The sequence below is a fragment of the Thunnus albacares genome, chromosome 5 (assembly GCF_914725855.1).
Source record: "Thunnus albacares chromosome 5, fThuAlb1.1, whole genome shotgun sequence".
NCBI lineage: Eukaryota > Metazoa > Chordata > Actinopteri > Scombriformes > Scombridae > Thunnus > Thunnus albacares.
In genome coordinates this window covers 15210271-15233691 of record NC_058110.1, presented here as the reverse complement: position 1 = coordinate 15233691, position 23421 = coordinate 15210271, and the positions used below count along the sequence as shown (strand labels likewise).

Sequence of the window (23421 nt, the reverse complement as noted above, 5' to 3'; positions counted from 1 at the left end):
TGTTCTGTCTCTCCTTTGACTGCACTACCCTTCTCTCTCCCATTCCCTCTTCCTTTCCCTGTCTCCCTCACTCCCCCTTTCTCCCCCCTCAATCCATCTGCATCATGTCGATCTGTCAGACTGCCAGTGTCTGTTCCAATTAGATTCCACTTAATACACGTAACCTCGATTAACACGCAATCAAGCCCAGATAAATCACGTCCTTTAAGTCCCCCCCTCTGCCTCTCCTGTGTTGCTTTGCATCACTCAGTTTTTCCCAACAAGCTTTCTTCGCCACAGTCGTTGGTCACAATGTATAAAATCACACGCTGACTGCACGAGCAGGTAAACTTAGCAAATGTCCTCAGGAGGTGACATTTTGTTGCAGAGACAGGTGCTTTTCACCTCTAACCAAATGTTCTGACTTAGTGTGCGTCTCACCTCTGTTTCCAGTAATGGTAAGTTCCCCTTGTGTTTCCAGCAGAGTCTTGTTGGTGCCCTTCTCACCCCTGAAGATGAAGGTGTCTTAATTACATCTTTGGTTAAAAAGCTACAAAAGACACCCTGGGCTTTCTCTACATTGCGGGAGGCTGTGTAGTCTATTGTCTCGGTGACCTTTTTAGCTAGCGGACAATTGGTTTGACTAGATTACAAATTAAGACACAGCACCAGGCACTTAGAAAGCAAGTCTGTTAGAGAGCAGTTCTATTACTACCAGCCTGTGAAAGCCACTGGGCCATACATTTTAAGCATCACATAAATGGCCACAAAGTCAGGCATCACATGCACATTGTTCCATATCCATTAAATATAAAGTTACATTTGTTTTAATGATATCTGCAATGCCATAGTGAGTCTTTGCCAGTGGCAGAAAGGGAAAAACACACAAAGCTACTACAGAGCTTACTATTCACAGCCGATTATAATTCTTTCAGCAAAGTTAATAATTTACACTGTTTATGCTAATAGGTGAAAAGAGGACTGTTGAATTACCAAACAGCAAAAAACACTAAAAATACAAACCAAATGAAAACAACCTGGGGCACTGAAAAAGCACACACAGCACTCTTGGGGTCTTCTTTTATTAATCGCAGCTAAAAGTGCTAACATTGACATGTTGAACAGATTAGCCTCTTTAATAACTGGGCGGGTCAACATGGCTACTGCTGCTGATCCAGGAGGATATCCTGTCGGGAGGTGGATAGCCTGTGTGTTTCATATCCTGACCCCTGCCTCTATGGGGTTAGCTTCTGTAGTAAACTGTACTAAAGATACACTAAGATACACTATGCATTCACTAGAAGACAAATATAGTGCTGTTTTTCTTACATCACCCACTGTATATTTTGTAATTTTTTCCTCACTCTTAAGAGGCCCTGGCGGTTGTCCTTTGCTGTGTTATCGTAATGTCTGACTGCATTGTTACTGTATTTGTAGCCATGCTGTGTTCAAAAGTGGAAGCAGTGGCAGTTAGAGATCTGGCTTTGTTTCACACAGCGACAGCTTGTGTCATACACGCTCAGGCTGCTGCTGTTGCACAGCATTATGGTTTTAAATATCTCAATGCTAGTTGGAGCTGACGAGGCCTGCCGGTGTGCAGTGTGTAAATAGGGCTTGGATTTAAAATAAATTAAGCTATGAGAAAGGCTCACGTTGATCCATTTCTTATCTCCTCTGCTGCCTTGTCAGCCCCAAGCCCTTTCAAATTGTGCAGACAAGTCAAGGGACAAGCAGTACTCTTTCACAGTTTCTTGCATGTAAGAATAGCCTCTTATTAGTACTTACTAATGAATAATGTATGTGTAACCACAGTAGATACTATACTTGTTCAACTTCATTGAAACTGTTGATCTCTGTAAAACCAATTAAAAAGTTGTGCGTGTTTTATTTAATTAGTATTGGGTGCAAACAAAATGACTATTGAATAGACACCCGATAGTCCTCTGCCCTGTCTTTTTCCATTTATAAACTCTGTCCACAGGCACAACAATGTTGCACTGTCTCTTTAAACGGGGTGACAGTTTTGACTATAAGTTGAGCTAATTTTTTTCTCTTTCCCAGAGAAAAAAAATGTGAATAACGCTGATGAGTTTTAACAGCTTCAGCCAGGCGATGGGCAAATATAATAAGTGTTTTCGTAGACGTCACCAATGATTATCTCATCTAGGCATTTTGGGTGAATGTAGTGGATTTAGAGGCTTGTCTCCCATTGTGCTGACATCACCCTTTAACAAACCAAATTAAATCATGGCTAAAATCATTTGAAACTCTCCCAGAGTCTGTCTCAAATGGCTAAACAATGAAAGTCTGGGAAAAATTTAAAGGGAACGCTGTGTGCATTTGGATGTGCGTGTGTATGGGTGGGTTTGAGTGTGTTTAGTCGTGGGGGATGGGTGGGGGTGTATTGTGGAAATGGGGGCAAATTTACCCTCACACTGAATAATGAGATAAGGCGAGCCAATATTTAACAAATTCTTAAGACAATTTAAAAGACGGCACAGGACACAGCACTGAGCAGCCATCACTTTTTACCATTAAAAGTATGTTTAGAAATAAGTTTTTATTTTCTGTATTTAATTTTTCTGCGGTTTATAATTATATTTGAACTTATGGGAAAATGTCAGCAGCCTCGACATGGAAAATTCTCTGTAAGGAAAATCTTGAAAGGCATATAAAACACAGCCTAAGTCAGTCTTGATATAGCTGTACTTTTATAGATAGAAAGTCAGATTAAAGGGCAGGAGTGTCCAGTTTCCACAGCCAGGCAATGTTTCATGGAAAATGTGTTTGATACTGATACCTCTATGACATATTACGAGCAAGAAAAGACAAAGTGACACCTGTATATTTTATAAACTCATTTTGGTGATGTGCCATAACGAGTTACACGCATGCATTTCTCTTACAGCAATAATTAAAATCTCATCTTAAAGGTCATTAGAAATAGAAGAAAATAGAGGACAATAATATTTGTTATACGATCACATTGCAGACTTAAATGCAACTGTGGGGATAAAAAGTTACCAAGTTGCAATCAAAGTACGATAATGTTTTTTTATTTATTTATTTATTGCATATTAGGATATTTACTTCTTGTGTTGCACATTAGCCATAAAATAAACTCCTCCAGCACGGCTGGAACACGCAGGGATTCGTCAGCTGTCCCGTCTCACCACTCGCGTGCTGTAGGCGGCCACCCGTGACCTTGTGAAATGAACAAGGGAGTAAGAGAGAGAATGTGAGTGACTGAGTGAGAGGAGTCAGTGAAGGAGCGGTGGCGAAGTGTGGAGGTGCATGGAGGTGGTGGTTTGGGGGGGGGGGGGGGGTTGCCGCTAAAGGCCTCAACTCAACCAATGTGGCCTGATGTGACAGGATTAGCTAAGCCCCGGTGAGCATGGCTGGTACTGTGTGCCTGTGTGTGTGTGTGTGTGTGGCAGGAAGGCAGCGTGCACAGCAGACTGGGAACCTAGAACTGCTGCTCGCCACCAGCCGAGCCAAGACAAGACATGGGAGATCAACAGTGTGTCGGCCCATCGCTGCCATCAAGTCTTAGCCCTCATCATCACCCTCCCCTTCCACCAATGGGAGAGAGCCAGACCATAGAAGATACAGCCAAGGGAGTCAAGATACAGAGGGGGGGAGACACTGTGGGGGACTAGTGGGCGGGCAGCTGGGGCTAAAGTGAACGTGAGTTGGAAAATGATCCTATTAAATTGAATTAAAGAGGCAGTCTTCATTTACCCCAAGAATGATGGATTTGGATAATTAACAGTGTTAATGGGGACTGGTTAAAGAGGGCAAGGGAAACCAGTGATTGCAGACGCAGAGTAAAGGGGCCAGGTCAGACCTGCATTGTATCCAGTCCGGCGACTCATAAGAGACGGCCTTTTATTTGCCTCACACCAACCTATGGCCTTGTTGGGGATTATATTATAAGCATTTCCAGACTGTGGCGTATTAATCAGAAATGCTACTCTTTCCTTTTCAAGGTGTTCTTTTTTTTTTTTTTTTTTACATGATTCCACCTTAATAAGAGAACCGCAGCTGTAAGATGATCTGAACACAGCAGATCAAAGGCTGTTGCGTTGTGTTGTGTTGTTTTGTGCAGGGGCCTGCTGAGTAGCATGCATGTGAATAAGGAAATAAAAGCAATAGGCGAGTGTCACTGATGAGCATATACTGTAGGTTTGGTGTCAATGTATTTGGTGGTAGTGTGCTGCAGTAGTGAGTGCATTATACCAGTTTAATGCCCTCATCTCGGGACCTAATTATGGCAGTAGTACTGTGTGCAAAGTGTATGTGTCGTGGTGTGCTTGTGTGCCTGGGTTTTCACTTTGGTCAGTGCACAAACCCTATCTGCATGTCCTTAATTCTTGATGATGTGCAGGCCTTAGGCAGTGTGTGTGATGGAGAGGATGCCTGTGTGCCAAGTTGAAGTGATCAGGCGGCAGGGCATGGGCCCTCACCCCTCTGAAAAATCCCGTTGTTTTGCTCACAGCGGCCGACCGGCAGTAGTGCGTCGCTAGTTTCCACAGTTTAGTCGGGACTAGTGACACCCTGCCACAAAGGAGCCAGATTTATAGGGCACCGTGTGTCACTGGATAATCTGCAGCTCGTCAATTGCTGGGGAAATAATAGCTAATCCTGAGGAGGAACTAGTTAGCTTCATTTACATGATCTTGGCCACTGTTTTACTAATTCTGTTTATCCTTTATATGCAGTGTATATTATGTCCTGTATTGTTTAAGGTCGAGCAGTTTTCTTTTGACACAGAGTTGTAGATGTAATCAGTTTGACAGTTGTAGACGCACACTCAACTCTCTTACCTTGAATGATGTGCACCACAGCTTACCTGAACCCTGATTAGGCAGAGAATGTCTTAAGTAAGGGGATCAAATAATTTTATGCTACTTTTCTCCTTTCAAAAAAATTAACACCACAGTCGCACCCGCGTGTGTGTAAGCGAGAGAGTGATAGAGTGTGTGGAAAAAAACAATCTCATCAAGCAGGAGGCCGTTTGCTTAGCAAGAGCTGACAGTCTTTGTGTATGTAAATGAAGAATTTAGACTAATGGAGTTGAACCATTTCTAATTTTGTGATGGCAAGAGGATTTTGATTGAAAGTAATTAAGCAAGCTAGCTGTAAAATTAATTAAAGCAAAAGGAGGGGGGGACTTTTATTGGATTGGATAGCGATATAGCTGCTGTCAGGCAGGGGGACAAATGGGGGTGACCTGGATTCTCTGCCCTCCCTCCTCCCACTCGGGACTTTTATGTCACTTTAATCTCCTTAGAGCGGCTGGTGTGCATTTGTTCGAAATAATCAAGGAAATATGGTCAGAAATTGTCAGCTTTCAGATCTAATTTACCTGACAGCCTCGCAAGTGTGCATGCACGCGCAAGCATGCATGTGACAGTGGCAGGTCTTTTTTTCCCTTGCCCTCTCCTCAGCTTTGTGGAAAATGCTTTTGACAGTCTTGAAGCATCTTGGTTGTCGGAGGGCGGGGGAGATGAGGAACTTGGGTGGCTTTAAGATGGACATTTCAATGAGGCATGTTTGGCCCGGCTTAGCACCTCTGACACTGTTGTGTGCGTGCACACACACCAACATGCTTAATTGCCTCTGTAACATATTCAGACTCCGTTTGGCCACTGTACCAGCACATCTCAGCCTCTGTTGTCTGCAGGTAGCCTAAACGGGCAGAAGCAGATTACAGCCATGACAAAGCCTGTTACAGCTACTTAACCACTGACAAATAAGATTGGCCAATCCCGCACAAATAGAAATGGAACGTATTGTTCTTTTAGTTTTGAAAAATAATAACATCTATGTCATATTTAGAGCAAATGCTAATTTCAGAATATTTTTTCTCTTGGAGTTTCATCTTGAGTCTATAATTCAATGGCTATGATGTAAAAATATCAACCACCTGTGCAGTTTGTGCAAAGCCAATAACCAGTCATAAAATAGCCCTGCTAATGTCATGCGACATCTATATGGCTTTGAGCTGTATGTGGTCCATATTAAAGGTCCACAGGGTTTCCAACGATTCCACAGTGGGTGAGATGCCACTTCCTCTTAAAGCTTCTCAGCACTTGCTGGTGTTTGTGACACAGGGTCTCAGTGTGGCCCTCAGTACCCCCTGAAGAGATAGTTAATTAAGGCCTAGGCCCAGACAACACTGCCAGGACTCTCACCCACCACACCATCGTCTGCCCCTTCCACCACCACTCCCCTCCCCAACTCTGCAGCCGCTGGGGCCTCTGGGAAAGCAGAGCGCCGGGGCTGCGCCACCATTGGGGCCCCTAACAGGATTAGGAGTCCTCTGAAAATAGGACCTTAGTTCCAAAAGCCTCTCACCCACCTTCATCTGCCCAGAGGATCCCCCTCAATACACCCCCATCCCTATCCTCTCCTCCTCCCCCTCATAGACGGCTCCACCCGAGCTCCGTTTTATCAATTAATGTAATAAAAGGTGGAACAAAGAGCTTTCTTTCCCCCGCTCTGTAATTAGAGGGGGAGATCTCCTGAGGACTGGCATTCCTTGGGCCCGAAAAAACATGATTCTTCTCACTCCCCCCCTCTACTCTGCCGCCACCACTCAAGCGGAACATGGTTCCTCGATGTATAAGAGTGATAATGTAAATGTAGTGTAGTCTGCCAGGCAAAGCCGGCACAACCTATTTTGCAGTAGCTTCATCTAAGTGTGAACAAATGAATGTAACATTTGGAAGAGTGATACATTATTAACTCTAATTGATTCCTTTATAACACTATACATTCACTGTCACCTTCGCTTTGGCTCGCAGGAAGACGTACGCCCTGAATCGCTCTTGTCGCTGTCCCTATTCTAACACGTTACGTGTCACCACACACTGTTAACAAATGTGATAAAACCACCTGAATCGAGAATATCAGGTATGGCGTCTGCCTATGTGTGTTTTTGTCTGTTAATTTGAGATACAGAAGACTTTGCTAGGTGTATGTGAGTGTGTGTTCTCCTCTCTCTCTCTCTCTCTTCTGCTTAACTGTGTCTACACAGGTGTGAAAGTAAAAGAGAGAGACAGAGTGCCCGCTTTCACAGCCACTGGAGCTTTCGATAGGAATTAGTTTTACAACATATGCAAATGTTCCCCCTTGAAAAAAAAGGGGGTCTTTAAGTGACAGGTTGATATGTGATTAAACGACAATTAGAGTGCTGAAAATAAGTGTCGGCAGTAGGTCAAGCACTGGGCGGCTCAGCTAAAAGGTAGCAGACTATTGAGGAGAAAAAATTCCCAGGCGGAGGCCATGAACAGGACCCAAAACAAATTAGAGAGGTGAAGGGGGAACAAGGTTGGCACTGTGTTCCAATAAACCTACAACAAAAACAAGTTCTGTGTTTTGCCTGGATGACAAAAGAGAGACTATTCACGATTAGCGTAGGATCCTGTTTTCAGTAAGCCAGCGCTGAACATAGATACAGTCCCCGTGTTTTTCAGTCTGTATTGTGCAGAACCTGCCATGACATACTTGACTTTCAGGGACTCCAGCATGTGACAGTGATGCCCTGATTTTAACCTTTAGTACCCCCAGGCCAGATTAAACCCAGTTCTCTGCTCTAGTGTAGGCTGCACCCCGCACCTCTGCTGCCCTTTAAGTTAAAAGTACAGAGGCATGAGGGATTCTGTGTCTTTCTCTAACAAACACATACACGCTCAGTGGAACACACCGTCACACACACAAACATACAGGCAGAGACATAAAAGGGCTCACGCTTATTCTGGCAACAGATGGCCCTGTCCCTATAATCCCCTTTGATGCTGCGGTGGGCAGTGGCTCCTGAACATCTCTGAAGCCAAAGCCCCAACAAAACTTGAGCTACTTTTCCTTTAACTGACCCCAATTGCCAAGGAGCTGTCAGCTGTCAGACCTGGTTAAGAGCATCTTTACTGGTAGAGACTGAAGGGCACAGGTTTTTCTCTCTCTCTCTTTCTCTCTCTCTCTCTCTCTCTCTCTCTTTCTCTCTTTCTCTCTCCTCTCTCAGCTTCCTGTTTGTTTTCTGTCACAGACGGTTCATTCCACCTCCACAGCACGGCTGTGAAAGCAGGTTGGCTGCGGTACTCTGACTAGTAGTATAGATGGCACTTATTTCTTCTCCTTCCAGAAGGCGAAAGAATGAACCTTCCCGAGCTATAATATTGGAGCCACAGATGGCAGGAGGTGGGCTAAGAGGCTTAGATTTCATCAAGGAGCTCACCTTAATTAATGTCAATTGTAAGAAAGGGTCTTCTGTTGTTTAACCTGTGTTGTATATACAGAATGAAATAAAACCACTGCACTGTCTCACTTATTTTCTAGAAGCTGACTGATCTGAATATATTTTTGCCTCTCTTTTTTGGGGGGTGTTGTCTTTGCAGGCATCTGTGCAAGTGGATGCTTTCTAGTTAAGAGAGCTGGTCAGTTGATGAAATAAATCTGCTATCGCTAAAGAAAGTGGTTCAGTCTCTGATAAGGTAAAATCTGAGCTCACTAATAGAGTTTTTAAAAGAATTGAACAAATACCCTCAACCACACTCTCACATTTGTAAAAAGTTGACATTAGTTTAGTTCTTAACACGGGTATTATAGCTGAAATTTTGTAAATTTTGCAGGATAGTAAAAAAAAATTTTTCATGTTGTCAATACCCTTTTATTCCTATAGTCAGTGATTGTCAAAGCACAGAGTTTTAACACCTCTAATTAAGTTGAAAATCACTCATCCAAATGTCTGAGAGAACCAGCACTACAAACCACTTTGCTTTCTTATTATTGTAAATAGGGACTGTAAATAGAATCGAATGTGAACTCACGTCTTAACCTTTGTCTTAAATAATTTTCCAGGCCACTGATTGCAGCCGTTTCTTCTGTTTCAGTTGGAAAGCACCAGATTCTAACGCAAATGGGGAAACCCGAATTAGTGCTCGCTGCGATTTCAAAGAAATCTTCTGTACCGTTCGATAATGTATTATCATTTGAGAGCTTTGGGGGATAATCATCACTGAGATTTGCTCACGTTTCCAGCAGGTCTGCTGAGATGCATGTACGTAGCTAATGGGATTGGGCTTTTTTTTCTATCCCTCTCCTGTGGTGTTATGGAGCTGGCAGCTGAACTTGAACGGATGCGCATGGTGCTGAGTCGTGCACAGGACTATTTCAAGACTGAAATGCGATTGTTTTAATACTTTAATCCACCTGTCCTTGGCATTCAGGATGTTGCAGAAGTCGCCTAATTATTTCAGTGCCCTCTATCCTTCCTGGCTGAAATACAGTAGAGAAAGCAACACCCCTCTGTTGATAAATAAGTCTATCCTAAAATAATTCTTTTAATTTTTCCTAATAGGGGAAAAAAATGGTCATTTTATATCAGGAAAATAACTAAATTTTCTCTTTTTCTCCAGTGTCCAGCATGTTGATAAAGTTCCAAAACACATAACCTCCGAATATTACTTTAAAAAAATCTATAGTCTAATTGAAATTTTAAAAATGCATGTATGCAAAGAGGATCTGAAACACCCCAAATCACTTTAAAGAGCAAGCTATTAAACAACCAGAATTCTCGGAATTGTCCCAGGTTCCAGCAGCGATAGTATGCAAACACAAATATTTTCTTTTAATTAAAAAGGCCTCATCTCGCTGTATCCTCCCCCAAGCCTGCTGCCAGCTCCCAACTAGCCCCCAATGCATGCATACACAGACACACACATTACACACACACTCTAGCGCTGCTTTTTTCAAATCCACACATTCTCGGTCACATACATACAGCCAAATTTGAGAAAAGTGATTATTTTAATTGTGTCCTGGGCCGTGGATTCCTCTTGACTAGCCGCTAATCTGTCAGAGCCTGGTTGTCAATTGAGAACCAGGGACACCAGCAGTGACGGCTGCCCAGTTCACTGATAGCCCCCTGAGGGACAGTTAACCCTCAAACACCCCCACCTCTTAAAAAAAAAAAAAAACACCAAAAAAAAAAAAAAAAAAACCCTCGTGCAGTCTCACTCCCCACTTCTACCCTTCCCCCAGTCTGGTCCAGCCTACCAGAACCCGTGGTGGCACTAAAAGGTGGGGAGAGGGGGGTAAAGGATTGGTGGTCTCTGCGTCTGTGTGTGCTGTTTTGGGACAGTGGTGGTGGTGGTGTGTGTTTGTGTATATACGTGTGGTTTAGCGGGGGGTGGCGGCTTGATAGTAATGCATGTTGATGGTTTCAGAGATACTTCATTTCAGAAACAGGGGCCTCATTAACCGTAGTCTTCATCAGGCCAGCGAGCAGCGGGCACATTAGGGGTCCACAGGAAGTTAGAGTACAGCAGGAGAGTGCATTAGGGAGGCCTGGGGAGACGCACTCCCTCTCTTCCCCTCAGTTCCACTTCCACCTCCAGTGCTTTTCTATATCTTAATGTACCTTTCAGAGGAATTCGGATAGAGGTCAATAATTACGCTCTTTAAATTATTCAGTCGAGGTCCTCTGTAATTGAGCTTTTTAGAGGCTCGGACAGCATGTTTTACTGCACCACGTTTGGGGCACGGCCTGACCGGATGAATCAGTAAAGACTAAGAGAAAGAGTTTGTGTGTGTGTGTGTGTGTGTTTCACTGCTCTCATCACCAACTCACAATTGATGTGGGACTGATCTTCATTTCTAAAATTTCAATACATGTCAACACCAAATGAACAAATTAACTCTTCTGCTTAGGGAATTTGTCGGCACATCAAGTTTGGATCCCCTTTAAACAGGCGTCAGTTGTCTGTGGTGGGCATGCTGGTGTCAGAGACCTACCAGACTACCAGCCAATGTGTGGGAATGTTTAGTTTGGGACACAACCATGTTATTTTTGTTACATCGAGGAGAGGAAAGCACAAACTGCAAGGGTAGCAGAAAAAAAATCGCCAAACTTTCTCTACAAAGCCAGCCCCGGCAACGTTTGACTGCACACGATAACATCGTCCGTCCACACAACAAGTCCTCTTTCAGCTGCAGATTATTAACACATCGCTGAAAGCGGGAGAGAGCATTTCACTGTTGTCACAGGGTCTAATATTTATATTTATCTAGTTGGGAGAGGCATTGACAAACATGTCACACACCTGCAGTTTTGTAGTACGTGCTACTGCAGTTTGGTGTCAAAGAAAGAGCCTGTACAGTAGAGTTTTGTTGGGGCGAGAGGAAGACTGTAATTACTGTCTGGCGATTCATCTAGTCACTGCATAAAATAGTGTTTATCCAGTCGCCCGTGTTTCTGTCATGGCTGAGGGAGGGGAGGGTCATGTTTTGCACAACTGAGACAGCTAGGGCAATCAGGAGAAGAATCGTGACTCCAAAACATTCAGCCTTTCTTTCTTTTCTCTCTCTTCCTCTCTTTGTCTCTCTCTCTCTCTGTCTCTCTCTCTCTCTCTCTCTCTCTCTCTCTCTCTCTCTCTCTCCCTCTCTCTCTCTCTCTCTCGGGTTGAGAACTGGTGCCTTAGAAAATGAGATCTCCCTTTCTCCCCCCTCTGACACACCCACACACAAATAAACATAAAAAGCTAATTTGTTAGCGCCCTCATTTCAGAGGCCTGAGCAGGAGAATATTGTTGGGGGGGGAAAGTAATGCTTTGTCAAATGTTGACATGTGTTGCAAACATGGGGCCTTCAGCAGCAGCAACAGCAGCAGCGCTTCGTAGAGCGGCTCAGGCACATTGTCGGCACATGAAGAGAGGATGCTTTGAAACAAGATTAGCCTCCAAATGGCCCTGCCTGCCCCCCCCCCCCCCCTACCCCTTGCATAATGTCTGTGTGTGTGTGTGTGTGTGTGTGTGTGTGTCTGTGTGTGTGTGCGACTGCACTAAGATGCTAAATGATCAGATCCACTGAAATATTTGTGGGCCTGTTTTCTCACAGAATGAGTCTGGGTGTCATGTGCTGTATATCACTGTACAGCTGAAGGTGTGTGTACACATTTGTTCCGCTGCAAGGCCCCATTGTCTGGCACATGGTTTGGCTTGGTTTCGTTGGCCAGAAAGCACACGTCCCTGTCACTGAGGCTGCCTCCCCTTGGCTTTGGGTCAGGGTGACACTGGGCAGGGGGAGGAAAAAAAAAAAATCCATCACCCCCACACACTGGCCCACAAAAATGAATAAAAATTGGAAAACAACATGCAAGGTCCGCCTAATACAGGAACACTTGCAATATGCTGATGTTTTCTTTTGCACACTGTGTTTGCTAAATTGCCTTTGACTGCGTGCATCAGTAATGAAACTTTATGTCCTTGTGGAGAGGGCAGCAAGTCCATTCCAGTTAGGACCAGGACGATCTCTCCTGTCTGGCTTTTGTAAGACTTTTTTTTTCTAATACACGTCCTTATGAATAAATGAAGCCCATGAAGTCATTTTTTCCATATTTGTGTAAATTGCTTTAAAAGCATTTTATCATGTCATAAAAAAGCGCAATTGATCTGCTGGGTTTAGCCCATTGGACAGCTGTGTGTTTTGTTAATGGCCACTTTGCTCCAAGCAGCTTATTAAAAAATTTATATATAAATGCTAAAATTGCATAAATTATTTAGATACAGTAAGCATTTTTTTGTTTTGGTCAGGCAGGGAGGGGCTGTTATCAGTATGGAAATTTACCATAGTATATTATCTGCTGAAATATAGTAATATATCTGCCCAGACACATATGTGTCCTCCTCACTGCACCCCCACACATGCAGAGGCGCAGGGAAAAAAGTATATATTTTTTGATGACTTCGTTTCAGCAACCACGGAATGTCACCCATATCCTGGTTGATTGTACTTTCGAGTTTTATGATGTTTTTCCATTGATTTGTTTCCCCGGCGCAGCTGCCGACCTCTATTGAGGGACGAACGTAATCAGCGCTGACGCAAATTAGATGGTTATTCGTTTCGAAAATTGACAGAAAAACAATAAAAAAGATGAAATGCTCCCAAATCAATAGATATAATGAAATTCAAATAATCCGAGAGATGAGGTCTCCATGGCAACTGATAATGTGGAAAAGAAAACAATTTAATAAAGGACAGACACGCTTTGAAAACAGATTGGGGAGGGGGGTGGCTGTAAAGCGGGGAGAGGGAGAGCAGAGGAGAGAGGAGGTGGGGAGATGGAGGGATAGAGAGAGGAAGGGAGGGAGGAATGAGGGAGGGTGGTGGAGGGGTGTTTGTGGCTGTAGTGGTTGCTCTATAGCTTGTTTCCCCCGGCGTGTGAAGGATCTGTGTCTGTCCCAAGGACACCGGAATAATTAGAAAAGCTTTCAGGCCAGAAAGTGCAGATTCAGGTTTTAATACACAAAATTATTTCAGGGGCAGTGAATCGGAAAACCATTTGTTGGTGACCTTCCTGAGAGGCCTCCCCCTCCCCGGTACAGGGCAAGATGGAGGCTATGTGGCAGCACCGCCTGAGTTATAGCATATTTGTGTTTTTATAGAGGCATGGGGAATGGAGTTGGGGAAGTTGGGAGGGGGATGTGGGGGTAAATGTGTGTGTATGGTTGTGTTTCGGTGCGTGTGCGTGCATGTGCAAGGGTGGGGGGTGGAGGGGGGGTGGTGGGTGGAGGGGGGGTGGGGGGGTCACAGGGAGACCTTCATGTTGTGTGTGTGTGTGTGTGTGTGTGTGTGTGTGTGTGTGTGTGTGTGTGTGTGTGTGTGTGTGTGTAGGTCTGGCAGGAGTTTGGGCAGAGGGAGGGAGAGCAAAGATGAGAGGGGAGAAAGTGAGGCAGCGAGAGAAAGGGGGAAGTTGCAGATCCGGCTGTATGTATTTCCAGATCAGTTGTCAAAAGGAGCCATTTAAGGGGAATGCGCCCGTTCCTGCACTGTGACAGGCGAGGTGCCTGTTTAAAAAGCAAAAGACAACTATGAACCTGAGAGGGGAGATAGTCAAACACAGGCTTTTTCTGTTGAAGACAGACAGAGCAGGGGGTGGCGAGGGAAGCGAGTGGGTGTTAAGTGACTTCATTTGTAGTCTATTTAAGGTATGTTTTACTTGTCCTTGCGCTGTTCCTCCAACATCTAATACAGGGCTGCGTTCTAGTTAGTACAGCAAGGGAATAATGATTGAGTGCATCGTTCTTATTTCCTGTAAATACAAATGACTTTCCTTCATCTGGCTAAAAACCTGTATTTGATTTCAGTCTTGCTGTCAAGGGAGATTTGCTACTGATGCAAACAGTGATAAGAGTCAACCAAAAGCACAGCTCTGTTTCGCTCATTAGCTTATCATGACTTTAAGTACACTTTCTTGTGGCTTTATTCAACATCCGTGTCCTGCTCTTTTAACATCCTATTTTCTTTATTACTCTTTGTCAACGTTTTAAACGCAGTCTGGTTGGGCGTTGGAGTCTTGTCTGTCAAGCAGTGACTACTATTTTTGTGTCATTAGAAGGCTTTGTTTGACTCAAATAAAGGTGATCCACCCTCTGTTCAAATGATACTAACAGCAGGTCCGGGATATCACGTCTTTAGTACAGATACCCTTATCCTGTTCCAGAGAGCAATAAATGGAAAAACAAGTCCTCACACAAAGCTTGGCCTGATAATTACTGTTCTGATATTTTAATAGTATAGGATCCAGATCAGGATTAGTGCTTTCGCTGCAATATAAACCCTCATAAAAGTTGAGCAATAATTTTGATAAAAATATGTGGGATCAAGTTCCACGCAATGTTAATCTCAGTCCGTTCTCTTGTCTAGAATCCACAAATCTGTCAAAAGAGCTGTGCCATTCAGCAGCTGTTGCTGTATACACAATTAAGAGTCTATAAACTGTGATAGCATGGCGACATCACACTCCTCTGTCTACTTTTAAACAATGGTTTCATTCCTTTTCTTACTTGATTTTTTTTTTTTTTTTTTTTTAAAGCAAGCCCTTTTAGATCACTTGTTAACATGATGTTTCACATGTAAGATAATTATAGGTTTATTTAGACTCTGATAGTCAGATCTTACCTTCTTTTACTCAGGGGATTCTGCCCTTATTCAAAGACTTAGCAGAGATCTGACATTCTTCAGCAGGACAGCTAATATTCTCCAGTATTGATATTGCAATGTGAAAAGTGCCCCTCAAGTAGGAGAGAAACTAGAAATTCCCCACTGTACACTAGCTAAGAGCCTTCAAATCTAACATGCCAGTGTCAATGAAGACTGTTTTCTTTTTTTAAAATGAAAAAAAAAAAACAAAAAAAAAAAAAACAGATAGACTAGAGACCTGAAATACGAGAGCCAGTAGGCATCCGCTGTGTGTTTGTGTGTGCGTGCACATGCATACTGACACACACACATAGGGCACAAAGCACTGTTATCACTGTCAACAGCAGCAGTAGCAAACAGCGGCAGTTGTTGTGTATGTGTGTGTGTCTGTGTTGTGTATGAGAGAAAGTGTGTGCTTGTGCATGCCCAGAAATCTCTCTCTTGCTCTAGCTGCTGGCTTTGAGGGACCCACTGTAAGTCAATCTGTGTAGTCATATGCCTGAGAGAGAGAGCGAGAGAGGGAGAGAGAGAGAGTGTGTTTGTGTGTGTGAGCCACTACTGTACTACACTTCAGGGGCCAGGAGCCAGGACCGAGCCTAGCCGAACAGGGCTGGAAAGGGCCGAGGGCCAGCTCCCTGTACACACCACCCTCTTCACACCTGTCTCACACACACACACACAAACAGACGCGCACAGCTCGTACAGCCGTGCTGCTCGGCACAGGGCTCTCATTGTAGCAGTGACAGGAGGGCGCCCGTTAAGTGGCTCTCTCTTCCTGGGGCCTGTGTGTGTGCGTGTGTGTGTGTGTGTGTGTGTGTGTGTGTGTGTGTGTGTGTGTGTGTTTTGTTCCCCCATGTGGCTGTGGGGTGGAGAAGGGCGATGAAGGACCCCTACTGGTAAAGTGGGTAAACTCGCACAGCCTCGACATCTGTGCTCAGAGAGGGAGGGAGGGAGGGAAGGAGTGGAGAGAGAAGGAGAGAGGGGGAGGGTAAGGAGGGAGGAGAGATAGAGAGTGACAGAGTGGGAAAGAGGAAAAGGAGTGAGAAGGAGAGAGGGAGGGAGAGAGAGACACAGAGAGAGAGAGGGGGAGAGAGAGAGCAGAGCCTTGGCAGAGAGCAGTTGAGGAGAAAATGCCTTGCTTTGTGGAGAGAATTCTTCCAGGGCAGGAGGGAGAGGTGAGACAGAGCGCAGAGGGCGGTCTGCTGCCAGGTAAGACTCTCACACACCTTCTTCTCCCCCTCCCTCCCCCTCTCTTTCCCTCTCTCTCTCTCTCTCTCCCCCCCCACACACACAGCAGTTGAGTGCTACCTCGAGGTGAACGGGTCTGCTACTAGTTGCAGTTGGCATGAGTCAGGCACGCATGTGTAGTGATGTGGTGGGTGGTGTCAAAGTGTGTGTGTGTGAGGGAGAGAGATAGAGTGAGGAAACAGAGCAGGTGTAATATTTGTTTTTTGTGGAAAAATGTGTAGTTTAATTACAGATTCACGTTTGCTCCTATTGTGCACTGAATGGCAGTGATGTGTTTAATTTTAGTGGCATGTTGCTTCCTCAAAAGTTTTGTTGTTGACTTTTTGTGCTATGCCTCATATCACAGTTCCACTTTTTCATATTTTACAGTTATGTTTATGACATTCAATGGTGGAAAGTAACTAAATGCATTTATTCAAGTTCTGCACACCAGTACAATTTTAGATACTTCAGTGTATATATATATATTTTTTTATTGTTATTTTTACTTAACATTAACATAACATTTCACAGGGAAATATTGTAGTTTTTACTCGTCTACATTTGATTGACATTTTTCTAACTAGTTACTTTGCAGATTAATATTTTACATATGAAATATGATCAGTTCATAAAATATGATGCATTGTTATAGAATACATAACCCAACAGTGTGCGAAGTAGTTAAAATAAGCTTCAACACTAAAATGCTGCTTACGTGATAATGTATCACGTAAATTAATCCAGTTATATAATATGCAATAATATAGCTCTCTGAAATGGGCCGTCCTGCACAAACAGTACTTTTCATTACTTCTGATACTTTACATTTATTTTGCTGATAGTACTTCTGTACTTTCAAAGTACAACTTTTTTTTAATGCATGACTTTTACATGTAATAAATTATTTTTACATTGTGGTGTTGATAGTTCTACTTAAGTAAAGGATCTGAATACTTTATCCACCACTAATTACATATTACTTAACTTTATAGCAATTTATTTTTATTCATTATGAAGCCATATTCAAGCTGTTACAGCGATTAAAGGCTACACAAATACACGTAATTTGACTTGATTTGTAAAATTATGATCTAAATACCCTGTTTTCCGCAGGTTAAAAATAGAAATAATTTAAAAGCACCTAAAATCCCTTAACTCTAATGTCAAGTGCAGATGTTTTCAGATCTGACATGAGGTAATTTGCAGTGTTGAGATTGATTGGGCTGTTTAGATACAGATGTTGTGATGGAGAGGTTTGTCATCTGAGGGATTTTCCACTCTGCTGATGTAAACAGTGTCTGTTGTAGAAAGGCTAAAGAGTCCTTTTCTCCCCTTGTGGAGACATGGTTGTGAGAGGAATAATCCTCCTCATGTACAATTAGATTTACTCCTTTTGGTTAAATAAATACTGCGTCTCTGAACATAAACACAGATTTACATGCGGCCCTGTGGGTGTCTGTCTCTAAAACAGCCTACTGCTACAGCCTGGGCCTGATATTTCTTGCCGAAGTCCACGGGAAAAAAAAAAAAAAAAAGAAAAAAAAAGAAAAAGAAAAGACAGACGACGCAGAAGTTGGCCGGCTCTAACTTCATGACTGCTGTTTATTTGTTTTTATAACAAATGGAACTAGCTTCCTGAGTGAAAGGTGAAGTCAGAATTGAATTTGGCTTGCGTTACTGTGGCGATCTGGCAACCGCTCCCATGTCCCACAGGACTGCTCTGGTTGCTGTGTGCCGGGCGCGTGTGTTTGTTATTTAACTGGTGTGTGTGTGTGTACACTATTGCTCTGCATGCATATTGTGTGCGTGCGTGCATGCGTGTGTGTGTGTGTGTGTGTGTGTGTGTATGTGTGTTTGAGTAGTGGGTGGTGGTAGCAGCATTCACGAGAGAGACATTTTACTAAGCAGACATTTCCCCCTCTGTTTTCACTCTGACCTGGTAGGAGATTGATGACTGAATTGTGGAGTACATGTTAACAGTAACTGGTGATTTATGAAGATACTTAGGGTAAGTGAGGCCGCACAGGCTGGAGGGGAAGAAAAAGATATAGCCTTTTAAGTTAATGCAAAAATATAGCCTTTTTAAGTAATAATTGTTATTACTACTGCAGGGGTTTGGAGAGAGGTCTGAGTTAGAGTTGGATGTGCACAAAGTGAAATGTGAAGCTTTTCCTTTTCCGTTGGCCATGTGCCGTCCTTTGTGTATAGTTTTTTTTTTTTTTTTTTTAAACTTTTAACTCCACTCAACCTTGCAAGTTTATTATAAGTACAGGAAGAATTTAAGTAAAATATATATAAGATATTGAGATGGATTCATTCAGATAGCGGAATTAAAATATTTCAATTGAGAAAAACTACTTTTTCCTGGGTAAACCACAGTGGAAAACTTTTCTTGGATGAACCCTTGCACTGCAACAAGTGCACTGTGTGTTTTGGCAGCCCCGCTTAGCCAAAGATCCCTCAGAAAATCCGCATGCAATTTTAGAAGAATCAGATTCTTTCCCTTTTCTTGGCTCATGAATTCCCTTGATATTATACACACGGAGAATCCTCCTCTCTATTCAAATATGAGATTCAATTCACTTGGATGTGATCTATAGCATTTTTAAGGAATAAAGCAATTTTAGGGAATACAGAATAGTGCTTCCCCTGGAAGAGGGATGGCTTTCATTTTTTTTCAAGGCACCTCTTAGACTGAGTGAAATGTTTCCCCTGTTCGCTCAGGGACGACTTTATTTCTTACCAGGGATTTAACACTCACTCAGTCCCCTCATAAATACAGCGTCCCTCAGCCCTTCGCTAGCCATAACTCATGCACTAACTCTCTAGCTAACTAAACTCATATAGCAGAGCCAACACTTGTTTGTCTTTTACCTCAACCTTTCTCTCTCACTCTTCCTCTCTGTCTCTTTTCCTCCTCTGAGCTGATTTATACATGAGAGAATCTTCTCTGACTACCGTCTCACCAGGCTGCTGTGTTGATCTCCTTGGCCCACTCGTGTAGTGGGTTTTAGAAGAAATGTGCATTTGAATATGAGCCAGCATAATCTCCTTGAGGCTATTTAGAGTGAGCCTAATGCTCCAAGAATGAGCGAGAACAACACCGGAGAAAATGCGGACGTCCCTCTCTGCGTGTCACAACACAACTCAGTTCTCCAAAGAACAAAGCACGTGTTTGATTTGCCGATGAAAATCTCTATGTGAGGCAAAGGACATAAAATTCCTGCTTTCAAGGCACCTGTTGAAGTTTTCTTAGAAAATACAAGTCTTTGTGTGCGGTTAGGTTTTATGGCACCTACCTGTGGAATTTTTTACTTTTTAACATGTTATCCCAATGGTACAATAAAGAGCGGAAAAACAGCAGCTGATAAACTTTCAAGGCATTTCACTTTCAGGTGATGAAAGTGCTCAGGTGGGATATTACAGTGTGGTGGAAGCCTTTACTGATCTGGTGCCGATTGGCATTTTGGGAGGAGACGGTCTTTCTGGCGTGGTTCCCGTATTGGTTGTTAACAGCCTGCTGGTACCTTCTGTTCTCTCCGTTCAATCCCACTGGCCCGACACTGACAACTCCTCAAGCATCTGAAGACCCTCTGAAGTCAAAATCGTCCATTTTGATGTCTCATGGTAGCACCCGGCGTTTTGTTGTATTTGCGTCTGAAAACACAGGCCCTGCTTGGAGGAATTACCCTCAGCACTCGTTGTTGTCGGATGGGGGAGGAGGGTATCGTTCCTCTCCCCCCCCATCCCCCCCCATCTCCCTGCTCTCCTTGCTGTCCTTCCCTTCTTTTTGATCTCACCATCAAATCTTCCCCGGTTTTTATGAGTGACGTTTACCCGAGAGCGGCTAGGGAAATGGCTGGCTGAAGAAGACATTTGAGAAAATGCGCCCGAGCAAGCTATCACCTTTGATAAAGCCATAGTTCCAGTGGGAGAAGAAGAAGAAAGCCAAAGAGTAAGAGCATTGTTGGTAATGAAAAATGCCATGCAAGAGGGAGCATCTCTCTGATCCCAGCCTGTTAAACTAACAGTGTATAGTACAACAGATACTGCAGTAGTACATCAAGCATTTCTCTCTTGTACTAAAATGAGTGTTTGACTCAGAGGACAAATCTGGATCTGGGATACCACACCGTGCTTCTTATTGCACATCAGCTGGGCACCAAATAATCTCATAATACAGCTCTCTCACACACACACACACACACACACTGAGTCACACAGGTGCTGCCATCAACACCGGCATACCTTCAGCTGTGTCACCAGTTGCTAAAAGGCTGGCAAGGCACTTGAGAGTGCTGCAAAAAGAGAAATAAATAATGAGGAAGTGGAGGGTAGTTGGAGACACAGAGAGCAAGAAATGTTAGCTTTAGTAATTACTACTTCCATAGAGAAGCAGTGGAGAGGACAGTGAGGCAAGCAAGCGCACGAAGGAGGCCCCGTGTGCAGATAATGAAGGGGTATCATTGTAACTCTGACAGTGTTAATCTTAGAGTGCTCCACAGTGTGTGTGTGTGTGTGTGTGTGTGTGTGTGTGTGTGTGTGTGTGTGTGTGTGTGTGTGTGTGTATGTGTGTGCTCTGTGCAGCATTTGTATATACTGTCGGGGTGGATGGAGGTCGTGGTACAGTGCCGTTGACTCTCGCCCCACTAGTACGACCAGCCGGCCCACCTGACAGCGCAGTTTATCCAACTATTTTGACAGTCGCCGCCTCTCACAGCTTCTTAGAAAACATTTATGAAACTCTGCAGCCTCTCTCTCTCATCCTAACAAAGCTCCGGGATCACCTATGAACACCCGAACTTGTCTTCTTCGCAGAAGAAGGAGGAAGAATAGAGTAAAGCACAAAAACGGGGGGAAGAGTAGTCCAACTTTCTTTGTGCCGGGCTTATTCTTTTCTTTTTTTCCCCTCTTTCCATTTGAAGTTGTGAGACACTCATTTAAGCCTCATTGCACACCGACACTCAACACACGAGAAAGTGTTATGAATATGTATCAACACAGCATATGGCAGCAGTAGCGCTGGGACTAGGTGTGTCCAGAAGGTAGAGTGCTGCCGATGCATTATTCTCCATTCAAATTACCACAGTAAGAATGCAGCGGGGAGCTGAGAGGTGTTCACCACCTCTTTAGACGGGGCAGGAGAAGAAGCTGGATCATGCGAAACAGCAGGAGCGGAAGAGCTGTGATGAGCACAGTAGTAGGCCAGCTGAGTTTCCTTGATTTGGTAGATTTTTTCGGCAGGTTCAAACCCAGCACTCGCTGACACAAGCGTGATTAAAAGTGATATTTCTGACACATTAGGATGCGCACGGGAAGTAACCTCCTCTAAAGCGTTCATTATTAGATGCATGACAGACCTGAATATTTATAAAATAGGTTTTAATAATTAATAACAGCAATCTGCTCCCGTAATTCATCAGATTTGCACTTCAACAGAGTATCCGTTTTCACTTTAAAATAATAATAAGAGGAATATTAATGTTGCAGAAATGTAAAACGGGCAGCTGGATACAGCGCAAATAGGCAAGCGCTCCATGTTCACTTCTGAGGCTTTCCTTTAACCTGTCACTTTTCAAACAAAATTACATTTTAAGCCGTCAACACTGCACTGTTTGAAAACCTTCAGTTGTTTGTGCTCAACAATTTAGTGAGTGGCTCCTCACAAATGTGGCAAGTCATGAAGATAAAGATGCAGGAAACAAAGTGGGTTTGGTGTAGAATGCAAAAGTAGTCACTGTGGTTTTATCAAAAGCAAATTTATTTGTTTGAGTCAACTTAGCAGCACTTCCTTTTGTATACTGGGACCCAAAATAGACAGCATTTCGTTTTTTCCTGTAAAGCAGCTTTGCTTGTTTCATCGTTTCATTTTTATTTTTTCCCTCCTCATTGTGACTGTTCTTTTATCACACCTTCAAATTCAGTCACAGCACATTCCTCCTTCTACTGAACTCCCAGAAACAAGAATGTTCCTGTTTTAGGTGAAAACTGCCACGTTTAGCTCTGCCTCCAGTTCACATTGAACTTTTTGGTAAAGCTCACTATTTTAGTGCTGTCAGTGACGCAGCGGCGTGTTTGTCCTCACTGTGGATCAGTTTTTCCTGAGTGTGTATAAATGCCAGTGTGTGTATCTGACAGCGTGTGTGTCTCAGAGCAAATGACGTGACCTGCAGCCACTAGACAAAGAGGAGCAGAAGGAGAGCACAGAGCACAATGCCCTGCTGTCTACAAATCCTGCTTGCAGGCACACAACACATACATACACCAACTCACACACACACACACACACACACACACACACACAGAGTTAATATTGGTAACAGCCACTTAACATATGTGTTTACAGGGTATTGTGCACAGACCTACCCTTCCCCAACCACGTACAGACTCACATACACTTTAAAATGTCATATATCATTCCAACCCCATTGTCACTCCCATCCTGCTTATCAGAAAAGCAAAAGATAACAAACTAAATATCTGGCAGGGGACTCACAGCCACAGGGTCTAAAAAATGCAAATCCCACGAGCAGGAAGACTCATTCTCATCACTTCCTCTCTCAGCTCTACAAAGAAAGTATTTTGATCAAAATTTAATTGTGCTTCATAAGAAGACTGCATTGAACATCTAATGCAGAATGTAATAAAAAGTTACTCAGTGTGCATAAAAAAAGCCTCAGATTTTTTTTGGAAGCCGTGGGTCATTTTTGGACAGGTAGACAACCTGTCCAGGATGACATTTTAACGGGCACCTGTGATTCATTCTAGCGCATATAAAGTCCAAAAGAGGAAAAGTCTGTCAGGCAGAGCAAATGTTTTAATGGTAGCCAGGGATCGATGTTGTCAGCACAGGCATCCTGTCTGGAAATACATGCTTGTTTGGGTTAATGTCACCTCCTTCTTTCTTTTCAAGGAGAGAGAGAGAAAAGAAAAAGAGCAAAGGGGGGAAAGGTGGGAGGGGGTGGGAGGAGGAGGTCAACGAGATCTGATGCAAACATTCCAAACCGGGATGAATTTAGGGAAATTGCTTGAAAAACATTGACTTGCACTCTCGTTCACAAGGCCCCGTATCTGAAAAACAAATTTGAAACGTAACCTTGGAAATCAATTAAGAAGTCCCCGGGAGCTTGAGAAAAAAGAAGGATAAGGTCCACCCTTCTCCCCCTCACACCCTCCCCCATCCCCTCCACATGTCTTTTCCTCTCCTCCACTTAGCAGGGACTCGGATCT

The 23421-nt window shown here is 43.5% G+C and overlaps 1 protein-coding gene across 8 annotated transcripts in view; it reads left to right on the top strand.

Annotated features, from left to right (window-relative positions):
* Window positions 1-23421, top strand: part of casz1 (castor zinc finger 1) — a 176772-nt gene that overhangs the window by 113909 nt on the left and 39442 nt on the right. For 4 of the 8 annotated variants that reach the window (XM_044352875.1, XM_044352868.1, XM_044352874.1 and 1 more), the window contains exon 1: window positions 16036-16170. The exons of 3 other annotated variants lie outside the window; for them this stretch is intronic. In XM_044352875.1, coding sequence (XP_044208810.1) covers window positions 16092-16170 — 79 coding nt within the window. In that variant the 5' untranslated portion in view covers window positions 16036-16091. Of the gene's footprint in view, window positions 1-16035; window positions 16171-18087; window positions 18200-23421 lie in introns of those variants that run through there. One more of the 8 variants, XM_044352873.1, reaches the window with a different exon arrangement.